This window comes from Phlebotomus argentipes, unplaced genomic scaffold (assembly GCF_947086385.1).
Source record: "Phlebotomus argentipes unplaced genomic scaffold, Phlebotomus argentipes genome assembly scaffold_4, whole genome shotgun sequence".
In the NCBI taxonomy this organism is placed as follows: domain Eukaryota; kingdom Metazoa; phylum Arthropoda; class Insecta; order Diptera; family Psychodidae; genus Phlebotomus; species Phlebotomus argentipes.
This window is the reverse complement of record NW_026776174.1, coordinates 13,152,941-13,166,817: the sequence shown is the minus strand read 5'-3', so window position 1 is coordinate 13,166,817 and position 13,877 is coordinate 13,152,941. Positions and strand designations below refer to the sequence as shown.

The following is a 13,877-nucleotide window of genomic DNA, read 5'->3' as shown; positions in this document are numbered from 1 at the left end:
TGAGACCGCCAGACGAAAAACAGAGTCTCTCACCAGTTATTCCGCGAAGACAATCCACCGGGTGAAAAACCAGATTTGTAATTAATTGCAGACAGTGGAATTGGTCTGGCCAGAAAAAATAGTAGCACAACATATTAAAGCCATCCGAGAGGAGGTTCTTGTCCACGAGAGATTAACATTCTTTGGGGCAACCGTAAAAAATTGCCATATAGAATGACATCATGGTGAATATTTCGCCAACTTCGCGATGGGTTTTTTGACCATGTCAAGCTTGATGGCTCTGCGCGCAGATTTGATGGGTGTTTGGCAAGTGAAGGGTCTGTAATTTACTGGCAACAAAGGAGTCGCGCCTCTATTTAATTAAACCATTATGCAGTTTGTGGCAATTCATTTGCAAAATCAGAAACTACCACATACGCAGAATCGCGCATTATCGCGAGAAATTTCAATTAAGTACCAACAATTTCATTCAATTAACATCTAATTTGCCATAACGTGTACATAATACATTACACAGCATCATTATGGAGACATCCACATAAAACATTCCATTTTGTTGGGAATGTTGGCCACCAGGGGCGTTGTATATAGAAAGGGGCAGAATAAATATAATGGCGTTCAAGAAAACTGGTGTCTATTGCGGCTATTATAGTGGCGACGAGTACGAGTGAAATTCACGCGTAAAATGGACGGAGTTGGTGATGGAGACGATCAGGAAGAGGTACGCTCGGAAGTGGAAGTGGAAGAAGACCTGCCCAGTCAAGTAATGCAGGCATTTGGTCAAATGACGCTGCCAGCCAAAGTGGAATATTTCCAACCCGGAAAAGGAAAATGGCGACGCTGGTTGATGCGTTTAGAGGAAACTTTCGAATGTTTCGGAGTTTTTGAAGAGGAACAGAAGAGAAGGATGCTGAACCATTATCTAGGCTCTGAAGCCTATGATAAGTTGTGTGACCGCATTAGTCCCAGGATACCTAAAGACCTTAAATACGCCGAAATTGTCCGGGAAATGACTGAATGTTTCGATCCGGAACCACTGGAGATTGTCGAAGTTTATCACTTCCAAATGAGGAAACAAGCAGAAGGAGAATCTTGCGACGAGTATTTGGCCGCTCTGAGGAAGTTGTCAACTAAATGCAACTTTGGCGAGTTTTTGGCGAAGGCACTACGAAATCAATTTGTGGTGGGCCTGAGGAACAAGACCATTCAACAGAGACTTTTGGAGAAGCGTGAACTCACACTGGAACTTGCTTTGGACATCGCGAAAGCTATGGAGTCTTCAGAACTGGGAGAAGAAGTAATACAACAACGTAAGCAAGAGATTAACAAGGTCAGCGCGACACAGAGGAGTTCTACAACGAAGGAAACCACTTCAAATGATGCTGAGGACGCTTCGAAGAGGACCAGGAGATGCTTCAAATGTGGATCAACATCTCATCTTTCGAATCGCTGCAATAGGGAGGTGACATGCTACATTTGTAACAAATCAGGACATATTTCCACTTTTTGCTATCAGAAAAATTCTAAGGGAGGAGCAAAGGCTCAAGATAATGAGAAGTTAAATAGAGTGGAAGATATCATGTATTTGGAGTCTACTCTTTGCAAGAAGATTTGTTTGCCAATTAGAGTCAAGGGAAAAGCTATGATTTTCGAGGTTGACAGCGGTTCACCAATTTCAATTATTGGTATGAGAGACAAAGATAAGTTTTGGCCCAATGAAGAGATTTTGCCCTCAAGGCGTAATTTTGTTGGATATGACGATAACAAAATTGAGATTGCTGGATTTATTAGAGTCAATATTGAGATTGAGGGCAGGAGACTTCAAGGTCAGAATTTGTACGTGTCTATGGCTTTGGACAAGACTCCACTGTTGGGAAGAGAGTGGATTCAAAGATTAAATTGGCTGAACTGGAATGAAGTGATGCAAATTCATAAAGTGAGTGAAATGAAAGATGTTTCAAAATATGTGGATGAGTTGAAGAAAGAGTTTCAGACAGTTTTTGAAGATTCGATGGGAAGAATTGAGGGATTTCAAGGTGAATTGAAGTTGCAGGATGATTGCAAACCCATTTTTCTAAGAGCGAGAAATGTGCCTTTTGCTTTGAGGGAATCTGTGGAAAATGAGATAAAATCTTTAGTCAAAGATGGTGTTTTGGTTAAGGTTAATCAAAGTAGATGGGCAACGCCTGTAGTGGCGATTCCAAAATCATCCGGGAGGGTACGACTTTGTGGAGATTATAGTTGTACGGTTAATCCAAGATTGATTATTGATAAGCATCCGTTGCCAACAACGGAAGAACTATTGTCTGATTTGGCTGGTGGTGAGAGATTTTCTAAGATTGATCTGTCTCAAGCGTACTTACAACTAGAAGTGAGGGAGGAAGATAGAGAAATATTGACGTTGAGTACACATAAAGGCTTATACAGACCTACACGACTTATGTACGGAGTAGCATCAGCTGTAGCGATTTGGCAGCGTATGATGGAGTCCTTATTGTTGGACATTCCAGGGGTGAAAGTATTCTTGGATGACATAAGAATAACGGGTTCAAATGATGAAGAACATTTTGACAGACTAAAGGAGGTGTTCAGGAGGTTGAAAAGTAAGAATATGAGAGTTAATTTTGGGAAATGTGAATTTTTTGCTGACAAAATTTCGTATTGTGGGTACGTAATAGATAAGCAGGGTATTCACAAGGATCCGAAGAAAGTGGAGGCTTTAGAAGAGATGCCACGTCCAACTAATAAAGATGAAGTTAGAGCGTATACCGGATTTGTGAATTATTATGGACGTTTCTTTCCGCATCTTAGCACGAAGTTGCATCCAATTAACGATTTGTTGAAGAAAAAGGGGTTTCATTGGAATAAACATTGTGAGAAAGCGTTCAGAGAAATAAAGAAAGAAATGTCAAGTGACAAGGTGTTGGCTCATTTTGATGAGAAGCAGGTTGTAGTAGTGGCAGTGGATGCCAGTCCGGTTGGTGTTGGTGCGTGTTTAGGACATCGTTATGAAGATGGCACGGAGAGGCCAGTGAATTTTGCATCTCAAACTTTGACTGATACACAGAAGAAATATACCCAGTTGGACAAAGAAGCGTATGCCATAATCTTTGGTTTGAAGAAGTTCTTTTCGTATCTGTGGGGTCGGAAATTTGTTTTGATAGTGGATAATAAGCCATTATCACAAATTATGAATCCGGTGAAGGGTTTGCCGCATTATTCAGCGTTGAGAATGCAGCATTATGCCATGTATTTACGGGGATTTGATTTTGAAGTGGAGCATCGTAAAACGGAATTACATGGGAATGCTGATGGTCTTTCTCGTTTGCCTTTAAATAATATCTCGACGTTTGAAACAGATGAACCGGAATTAGTTCAGATAGGGCTAATTAATGCGCTTCCGGTATTGGCTTCAGAGATTGCAAAGGAAACGGCTTTAGAAGTTGAAGTTCGAGAATTGATGATGGGACTTAAAGATGGGAAATTTGTTAAGAAAGAAAGCAGATTTGGCATTCCAATGGAAGAGTTTTCATTTAAGCATGGTTGCCTTGTGAGGGGAATAAGGACGTATATTCCTAAAAAGTTGAGGTGTGCTGTTTTGAATGAATTGCATGAGGGACATATGGGAGTCGTGAAGATGAAGTTATTGGCGAGAAGTTATTGTTGGTGGCCTAATGTGGATAAAGATATTGAACAGTTGGTGTTAAATTGTACAAATTGTCAAGAGATTCGGGCAGAGCCACCGAAGGCACCGATTCATTTGTGGGAAAATGCGAAGGAAGCTTTTCAGCGCATTCATATTGATTACGCGGGACCGATTTGTGGGAAATGGTTGCTGATAGTGGTAGATGCTTACTCAAAATGGCCTGAAGTAGCAATCGTTTCAGACATGACGGCATTGACTACAATTGACGAATTGAGGAAGATTTTTGCGACGCACGGAGTGCCTGAAGAGATTATATCTGATCAAGGACGTCAATTCATGAGCTGGGAATTTAGAGAGTTTTGTAAGAGTAATGGGATAGTGCATAAAACGGGAGCTCCGTATCATCCTGCTACAAATGGTCAAGCTGAAAGGTATGTTAGGACGATCAAGGAGAAATTGGTGGCTTTGAAACACGAGAATAGACAGAATTTAAACCAGAAATTATATTCGGTTTTGATGACTTATAGGAGAACTCCTCACAGTGCGACTGGAGAGTCTCCAAGCCAAAGATTGTATAAAAGGCAGATACGCTCACGATTGGATTTACTTATTCCTAAGGAAGTGACAAAGAAGGAGAACGTTGAGGGGCTGAATCTAAAAGGGGTTCGATCACTTGAGGTGGGCGATCGAGTAGCTGCTAGGAACTATAGAGTGGGAGAGGCAAAATGGAGATTCGGAAATGTAGAGACGAGATTTGGTCAGTTGCATTATAACATTGTTTTGGACAATGGTGTAAATTGGAAAAGGCATATTGATCAATTGAGGAAAGTGGGATCAAATGCTGGTTTGAATCAAAGACAAGTTGGTCAGTCTTATTGGGATGTTGACACATCGAACTCAGATCTTCCATACGAATCAGTTGAAGAAAATTTTGACGGAAATAATAATGAATTTGAATCTGCATCAATTCATGAAGGTGGAGTGAGTGGAGGAGAAGATGAGGAAGTAGAGCCAAGAGTTGAAGATGAAGGAGGAGAGAGAGAAGGAGTAGAGAGAGAAGGAGGAGAGAGAGAAGGAGAAGAGAGAGAAGGAGGAGAGAGAGAAGGAGTAGAGAGAGAAGGAGGAGAGAGAGAAGGAGGAAAGAGAGAAGGAGGAGAGAGAGAAGGAGGAGAGAGAGAAGGAGGAGAGAGAGAAGGAGAAGAGAGAGAAGGAGGAGAGAGAGAAGGAGTAGAGAGAGAAGGAGGAGAGAGAGAAGGAGGAAAGAGAGAAGGAGGAGAGAGAGAAGGAGGAGAGAGAGAAGGAGTAGAGAGAGAAGGAGGAGAGAGAGAAGGAGAAGAGAGAGAAGGAGGAGAGAGAGAAGGAGTAGAGAGAGAAGGAGGAGAGAGAGAAGGAGGAAAGAGAGAAGGAGGAGAGAGAGAAGGAGGAGAGAGAAGGAGTAGAGAGAGAAGGAGGAGAGAGAGAAGGAGAAGAGAGGAAGGAGGAGAGAGAGAAGGAGTGAGAGAGAGAAGGAGGAGAGAGAGAAGGAGGAAAGAGAGAAGGAGAGAGAGAAGGAGGAAGAGAGAAAGGAGTAGAGAGAGAAGGAGGAGAAGAAGAGAGAAGGAGAAGAGAGAGAAGGAGGAGAGAGAGAAGGAGTAGAGAGAGAAGGAGAGAGAGAGAAGGAGGAAAGAGAGAAGAGGAGAGAGAGAAGGAGGAGAGAGAGAAGGAGTAGAGAGAGAAGGAGGAGAGAGAGAAGGAGAAGAGAGAGAAGGAGGAGAGAGAGAAGGAGGAAGAGAGAAGGAGGAGAGAGAGAAGGAGTAGAGAGAGAAGGAGGAGAGAGAGAAGGAGGAAAGAGAGAAGGAGGAGAGAGAGAAGGAGGAGAGAGAGAAGGAGTAGAGAGAGAAGGAGGAGAGAGAGAAGGAGAAGAGAGAGAAGGAGGAGAGAGAGAAGGAGTAGAGAGAGAAGGAGGAGAGAGAGAAGGAGGAAAGAGAGAAGGAGGAGAGAGAGAAGGAGAGAGAGAGAAGGATAAGAGAGAAGGAGGAGAGAGAGAAGGAGAAGAGAGAGAAGGGAGAGAGAGAAGGAGGAGAGAGAGAAGGAGGAGAGAGAGAAGGAGGAAGAGAGAAGGAGGAGAGAGAGAAGGAGGAGAGAGAGAAGGAGTAGAGAGAGAAGGAGAGAGAAGAAGGAGAAAGAGAGAAGAGGGGAGAGAGAAGGAGTGGGAAGGGGAGAGAGAAGAGAGGAGAGAAGAAGGAGGAGAGAGAGAAGGAGGAGAGAGAGAAGGAGGAGAGAGAGAAGGAGGAGAGAGAGAAGGAGAAGAGAGAGAAGGAGGAGAGAGAGAAGGAGTAGAGAGAGAAGGAGGAGAGAGAGAAGGAGGAAAGAGAGAAGGAGGAGAGAGAGAAGGAGGAGTGGAGGTTGACCGGAGACGGACACGTATGGATCCTGAACTTGTGGTTCCATCAAATACAGATAGACCAAGAAGAAACAGAAAACCACCAAATCGCCTAAACCTATAATCATAGCTATTCTTCATTAATTTTTAATCTCAATCAGAAATGAATTAAATTGGAATCAGAATTTATTAAGGAGGGAAGGGTGTTGGGAATGTTGGCCACCAGGGGCGTTGTATATAGAAAGGGGCAGAATAAATATAATGGCGTTCAAGAAAACTGGTGTCTATTGCGGCTATTATACATTTAATGGACATACAATGCAAGAGCGCATTCTGCCACCCCCAACAGAGTCTCTCTTCACTCTCACAAATACTTTTTCAACCTTTCAGTTGTCTCCCATAAAAGCCAGGACGACAGTAAATTCTTCGAATATCCCTGATCGTATTGAGAAAGCCAAAAACTCGTCTTATAATTCAAAACCATAAAATAGTTTTCGTACAACTTGGCAATAATATGTCAAAGACTCATAAAATCAATTAACGGCTTTGGTTTTTAACTTCCTACAAAGGAGATTTGATACACAAAATCTACAAAACTCGATGGAGTTTCCAATTTTCTTCACAAAGTATTTTCTCAATTAAAAAAATGCCAAATTCCACTCTAATCACAATGTCAAGAAAAATTCGTAAAATTTTAGTAGAATAGAGAAGCTATCAACAAGGCTTCAATTGCTCAAAATCTAAAAGATTGTTATTATGCAAGCCATATTCTTAAACATAGACATCTTATCTAATATGAAATGACTGTAACGTCGAAAAAAATATTAATAATTCGAGGAAAGATATCGTTTCTTGCTTCAGCATGTGTTCTATCTGCATTTTGGTCATTTTCTCATCCGAAACTCCATTTGAAACTCAATATGTCTCACACAGTTTCCAAATCTTTTTCCAAATGCATCGCGCGCGGATCATTTTAGCTCTATTACCTGGCCATCATGCATCGCTATCTCGAATTACTGCGACGTTAAGAGCCGCTTGAAATTTGAGCTGTCCCGAAATAGGATTATGCAAATTAATATCGCCAATGGCACTGAAGCGTTATAATTGATGTCAATTTACTGGCTTTTTGCTCATTAAAGCACCGGGAGCAGCGAAAGAGTGTCGAAATAATAAGCAGAAGGCTTAGTCTGCCCTGCAAGGTACCAGGTTGCCATCAAGGTCTGCCAAAAAATTCTGGGAAGCTAATTAGTGTGAAATTTATCGCTTTGTCCCAGTTATTATGGAGGATTTATCGTGAGACTCTGCGGAACGGATGGGCGCTTCTCGTGACAAATTCTCAATAACAATCTGTCATAATTGTGGGTGTGATTCTTTTCAAATTAAGGCAGCAATTTTTTGGGAAGGTGCAGAAAAATCGGTCACTATGAATGATAAATTGTGAAATTGAAAAATTTTCCGCCGCGCACTCAAATGTGCGGTGTGGAATCATTAAATTGTTTAATGATGAGCACATCCTCTTGGTATTTCTCCCTCTCACTCTTAATTCTGGGATATTACAAGACATCTCTGTGTGTGTGGAAAAAAAGAGAGATTGTCTGTGCGGAGATTTAATCGTTCGAAGAGTGGAAACCGCCCGAAAAGCTAAACCTATCATTATTATTTTGGTCGAAGAGTGTATAAACTCTCTCGCCTTCCTTTTGGGTGGGCAATAAAAGAATCAGAAAACCATGACCATGACCAATTCTTGCTGCCAAAAGCCCGCGAGAGTGCATTAGAGCTCTTTCCCATTCTGCTGATGAAATTCTTCTACCTTCACAATGCCTTTTTGCACTTAATAACTGTGCATGCTCGCGATGCAAATGCCGTTCTTCATCGCCAAATTCACCTCCAAACGGTGCGATAATTTCATAGCCAAAGAGTCCAACCATGAACGTTTTTGGGGGCACAAAAAGAAGGCGAAAAGTCCTGGCAGCGACGAAGTGGCATTCCGAGACAGAAGAGCAAGCCATAAATTCACTTTTGACATTGTGGTTCCCACCGAAAATCCACTCTCTGCATATTTAAATTTATTGCAATAAATTTATTAATTCCCGAATAGGGGTTCGTCTTGAGATTTGCCGCGCGATGGAAGATTAAATCGTTCAGTCGTTTGAACTGTGAGTTGGCTGAACTCGCACTTGAGGAATCTCCCTGGATTTTCCAGCAGAAAAACAGGACGGTTAAATTCGGGAGAAGATGGATTAAAATATTGAGACGTGCGAGATGTAAACTAAGACCACACACTGAGTTGCGAAGACGTCCTGAGAAAAAAACTGTCTCGCAATGAAATTTATCGATTGACTCAGCAAATTCGTGGGATTTAGCATTTTTGCTGAATTAATCAAGTTTGAGTGATAAAATACGGAGAAATTTGTATGCCACAGGAATTTAATAGGAAATCCTGTCTAATAGCTTAATCACAACTGTCGAATTGTGTCAAATTTTCAAATAATAATTGTAAAATTGCTTTTTGCCAGCATTTCCAATACTGCGACTGATGAACTTTTGCCAATATCTCACAATGTTCAGAACAATTAAAATATAATAAACATTAATTGGCATTTTCCTAATGTAATGGCATGCGAGGCATTAGTTGATGGTTATTTGATGAAAATTAACCAACCGCAGGCGATAAAATCAAATGCATTTCAAATGCATTCATTTGGATTGGAATAAATTTACAAAACAAAATGTATTCTTCTCCCCATGAATATTTAGTGTGAATTGTGTTTTGCCAAATGTCCAAGCGTTGGTTCGGCAGTTTTTGTTGTTTATATATTAAAAAACGAAACTTCACGATTTATGCTGGCATCGAAGAGTTCACCGCACTGTAAATCCCTGCTTTGTCCACGTTATTTTTGCAAATCAATATTTAATTGGGGATATTAATAGAAATTGCAGTGTTTGCATTGTACAGATTCGAATGTGAGCGGATTGCAAATGGTCGCTGGCCGTAAATAATTTAAGTTATTGGCCGAGAAGTGTGAGGAAAACCTAGGGAAAAGTGGCGGACATAAATAAGCTACAAGTGGGCATGGTATTGATTGATTCGCAGTGCGGAAGAATCGACTAAAGAGCTGAGAAGTGCTCCTCTGCCTTCTGCAAATATTGACGTGATTAGTGCACATTTTCCACTAGTGAATTATTGCATAATTCAATTAAATTCCCTCGTGGACATGAGCACAATTGGAGGGTTAAATGGAGCGTAGTGTCCTCGGGGGGCGTCACAGAGATCCGGAGGGGGATAAAAGCTTGTCGGCCAGTTGAATGCTTTCAAGGAAATCCACACGAGCACCGGCTTGTCTTGTCCCTCCTGGGCTCCATAGCTGATGACTCGGAGCGCTTCGCCTGGGATTTCGATCGGGTGTTTGCAGTGCATCGTTAAGCTCCACTCACTCTCGAAAGCCAAAGCATCCCCGCCCGCCCACATAATGTGAACGACACTTAAATGTGGCGGGATTAGGTGTTTTATGGGAACGTGTTCTTTGTGGCGATGCAGCGCCGAGGAAGGCGAAACGGGTACAGGATTAATATTTAAATCCACCCCTTTTATCCAATCAATCTTCCACGTCTTGCCGCCGACAAATTTCCACCCAACCGCCCGCTCGAATTCAAATTGTCCGTTGCGCAAGCGTCTGAATTCGCCACGCAAGGAGTTAAAAAATGATGCGGCGTCAAAATTGGGTCTAGATGGCAATTCGATTAGGTGTAATGAAGCTCTTAGACTCTCCATCCTAATCAGATCTTCATCAGCACCTCAAGAGCCCAGCTCCAGAGCCGTTCAATTGAGATCCCCGAGCATCAGACACACCCCCACTCCGTCGCCCAGGCGAGTAAATTAAATTTGAATTATCATCCCTCTAAATTTGTACTCGTGAGTGTTTCTCCGTGGCGGAGCATCTGAATTCCCGGAGCGGTGGCAAAGTTAAATCCCATCCGAAGGGAGACACACATACACACACGGAGCACTCGAGTGGGGGGCGAGATATGATGAGGATGGTAAAACCAATGGGTGGTAAAACTTAACTGTTTGCAATTAATCAAGCATTGTGATAGTTGCGCGCCGGTAGAATACACTGTACTTAATGCTATGCACACAAACAAGAGAGTTGAGTGACGCTTCTGTTCCGCCGCGCCACCCTCAGACCCGGGCTTTCGGGCCGATGATGCGCACACAGACTCCCACCCCGTGTGCTCTATATGCACATGGAGCGACAGAAATATCGTCGTCGAGACGGCACTTCTTGCAGCAGAAACCCGGGGATGGGATTCAACACGGCGCTCGAGGTCGCTGTACGCGAGGCGGCGCAGCGCCACACGGTCAGAAACGAGCTTTCGCTGGGCAAAAGCGCAAATTTGAGCCAATATTTGCAACGCCTTGAAATCTGTTCATGAGAATGGTTCGAAAGTCTAATCAGCGATTGCTTGGTTGCATCGAATGCAGTGCAGCTCTAGCTTAGAGCTCTCTATTGCTCTAATCAACCCAATTAATCTTAATTAAAGATCCAATATTTTTTGTTAATATAGAAATTAATTTTTAACTTTGTTCAAATAATTTTTCAGCGTTCAGCGAAAGCGCGATTTTTCACAGTGTTGGAAGTTCACTGGAGGTTTGCTCGTGTGCAGCCGGACTGCGGGAAAATGACCGGGAGAGCGCGCGGGGGCGCCAAACCAAAGTACATAATGAAGTGTGGTGTAAAATAATAGTACGCCGTCGTCTAGCTTTTCCCACACCGCGGAAAAATGGTGGGCGAGCGTCCAACGCCGGGAATCGCAGTCTAATCTCTTAAACCGTCACACTGATCATTAATTACCCTCGGCAAGACTAGACGAAAATTGTGGAATTTCGGTTTTTACCCGCTCACCCCAAAACACACTCATTTTTCAATTCACGCCAAGGCTTTTTGTCGCTCAAAGTCCACTCGGGCAATACTATTTCAGAGCTCCTGATTCACAAGATTGTGATTTTTCCCTGGACATGTCTTCTCCACGGAAAAATGTCGTAATTCAAGACTGAAGAAATTTAAGATTCCCATTGGGAATCTCCCAAGGAAGATGGGTAAATACATAATCTTTGACAGCTTAGGGAGCATTTCTTCTGACAGACTGGGTGATTAACATTGAGAATTAGAATTAATTATGAGTTTGTACAGTGTATTAGGCGACATACATCCACTTTTTTCCCCTCCAGCCAAGCAATTCCAGCAAGATTTCACATCCTCTGAGATCCTCTGCTCGAGGATGGAATTAAATTCAGCCGCCTAATCCTATTTTAATGTAGAGCGTGCGAGGTTTTTGCGCAACGGGAAACCCTCGCAGTCTCGATGACGGCATATTTCGGGTGATTAGATAATGTGGTTTCATGAAATTGATGATGCTCTCCGTCGGATTTATCCTCATAGAGTTGAAACCATCGTGATTAATGGACTCCCTGATTGGAATTTCGACAAATTTGTCATGAAACACTTCTCCCTGGGCAACTTTTGGCATTTTTCACCGATTTTTCCTTCTCTCCCGCTTCGCTCTTTCACATTTCTCCCTCACATTCAAAGCTAATAGGAATTGTCTTCGCATTCCGGAATGGAGGAACACTGTCGCTCCCACCTTCTCTTGGAGACATCTGAGAAAATCATAAATCTTCCTTCTAATTACAGGTGTAGTGAGATATTTTGATTGCATTTTCACGTGAGCAAATAAATTCGTCGCCCGGAAACTTTTCTCCACAGTGTTCTTCCATAGGAATGGCAATAAAAAATGTAATACCCAAACAATGTGTCCAAATAATGTAATTCTACCTCTGGCACGTCAGAAATATTAATTTATTTCACTGAACCCAATGTCTTTCCAAGTAATTTTCCTACAAGCCTTCGGGCACTGCTATTGCCACTGAATGAAGGAGTTTATTAAGCTTTGTTCCTCTCGTTTCTCAACAAGGCCAGTGAAAGAAATGGTTTGTTTACTTGTTTGTGGACTTTATTTCATTCCAAGTTTGAAAGAATCCTGTACCAGATCTAGGTAAAATATTAAAACTTTAGCGTTCCTATTCAACTCTACAGATCGCGTCTTATAATACACAAACGCTAGATTCAAATTCATAACCATATTGACATTTTCCATTTCTCCACTTACAATTTCAGAAACATTTCTGAGCTAAATCTTGAAGGCTTAACTCCTTTCTTTTATGAGATAAGAATGCAGAGTTGCATTCAGTCGTTGAATCACATTTCATATTATTCTATAAAAAATAAGCACTTAAACACAATGGTTAGAACCCCACATTTTGCGCATAAAAGTCGATACACGTGAGTGAACTTTGGGGACCAGCCGAGGAATCGGGGAAAGCGTAAGTGAAGTCAGCCTGAGAGCGCGATTTATGGATGATTTGGTAAAAGTGCAACATATTGTGGTGCCCGAGACGACACTGCAAGAACCGTAAAAATCATTTATTGGGTGATTGTGCAGAATTATCGCGAGATTCACTGATCATGGGTGAATGATTAACGCCAGGCACACGGAAGAGTGGATTTTTGCATATAAGCGCGAGGTGTGGTGAGCGAAATGTGAGCGACGATGGAAAGAGCATAAACACCTTTATGTCATTCACATCAATTTTCAACTGTAATCTTATTCTTCTGCCTTCACCAATTCCACATTATTTTCTCAGTCTGCGCGCTTCTCCTCACTTCCAGTGACACTTATCTCTTGTTTTTGCTCGCCCCACGAAGTTGTTTTCGACGTCGCGGGGGAAATAAAAAGTAGCAATTTACTGTACAGTGAATTTTGGTGTATTTTAGTACTCGGATAGGGAGATACTATAAACAAATTTACAGTAATAAAGATGAATCATTTGAATAATTTGTAATTATACTCCAGTGTGTGGAGCAATAAAACTATAAAGATGATGGTTTGTTGGCTCACTTAAAATATCAACCGTGATACGAACGACAGGAATTAACGTGGTGTGCGCGGACTGTGTTGGAAAATGCTCGTCAAAGACGCGCTTCTTCATCGTTCTTTCACTTTTTGGCACTTTTATTTGCCGCATAAAATCATGGAGTTTGCGGCGGGCGATGGAAAATGCGAGGGAAATGACTTTGCAGGTCATTCGCCAGACAATTTCATCCGCTTGTGGGGTCAAGAGTGACATAAAAGTCCCCCAGTTTCTTACCAAATCCGCCACTCAATCTGCCAAATGATCTAACATTTAAGGTGAAACTTTCCGCACACTCAATTTTTAAACAGGAAATCTACTGAAGAGCTGGAGAATTTCAATGGAAGTTTCATCACAAATAAGTCATTAAATTTCAATCACATTCCTTTAATTACCACCCAAGAAATACGATAAACTTTTGACGACAAAACTAAGTCTCTTGGTGCGATGCCAGCCACAAAAAACTACCTCGAAATGCTATTAAATCTCATAGAAGAATAATTAATTTTTTTGTCTGGGGAGAAAAATTACTCTTTCATGATAGTCGAGGACAGTTTTTCCCCGAGGGCCACTTCCACAGTGATGGAGACTTTGCAGCCCTCTTTCTCGCCAGCGCCCCAATACCGAAGGGTCTAATTCTTGTGATGTTGGGATGAAAGGCGCAATTCCAAATGTAGGTTAATTGTTTTGACACATTCCTTCATTTGTACACTTCAGACATCCTCCTAATTAATTTGCTTACGCACTTTTGCCAAATGGGCGGTGGAAATTCGAGCGCGTGAATCTCTCTCTCTTTCTCTTCGGCAACATGAAAATCTCGTGCTGAAATACTTGCAGAATCTCGAAACAGCAAAACTTTCTTCCAACAGTATTAGACATTTTGCCTTTCATGGATATTT

The 13,877-nt window shown here is 42.0% G+C and overlaps 1 protein-coding gene across 1 annotated transcript; it reads left to right on the top strand.

Annotated features, from left to right (window-relative positions):
- Positions 1–560: 560 nt before the first annotated feature.
- Positions 561–9,432, top strand: LOC132257769 (uncharacterized protein K02A2.6-like). The gene is made up of 3 exons (XM_059754799.1): positions 561–4,077; positions 4,174–4,693; positions 9,229–9,432. Exons 1-3 carry the CDS (start codon positions 686–688, stop codon positions 9,430–9,432), a joined length of 4,116 nt encoding a protein of 1,371 aa, XP_059610782.1. The 5' UTR covers positions 561–685.
- The last annotated feature ends 4,445 nt before the right edge of the window (positions 9,433–13,877 follow it).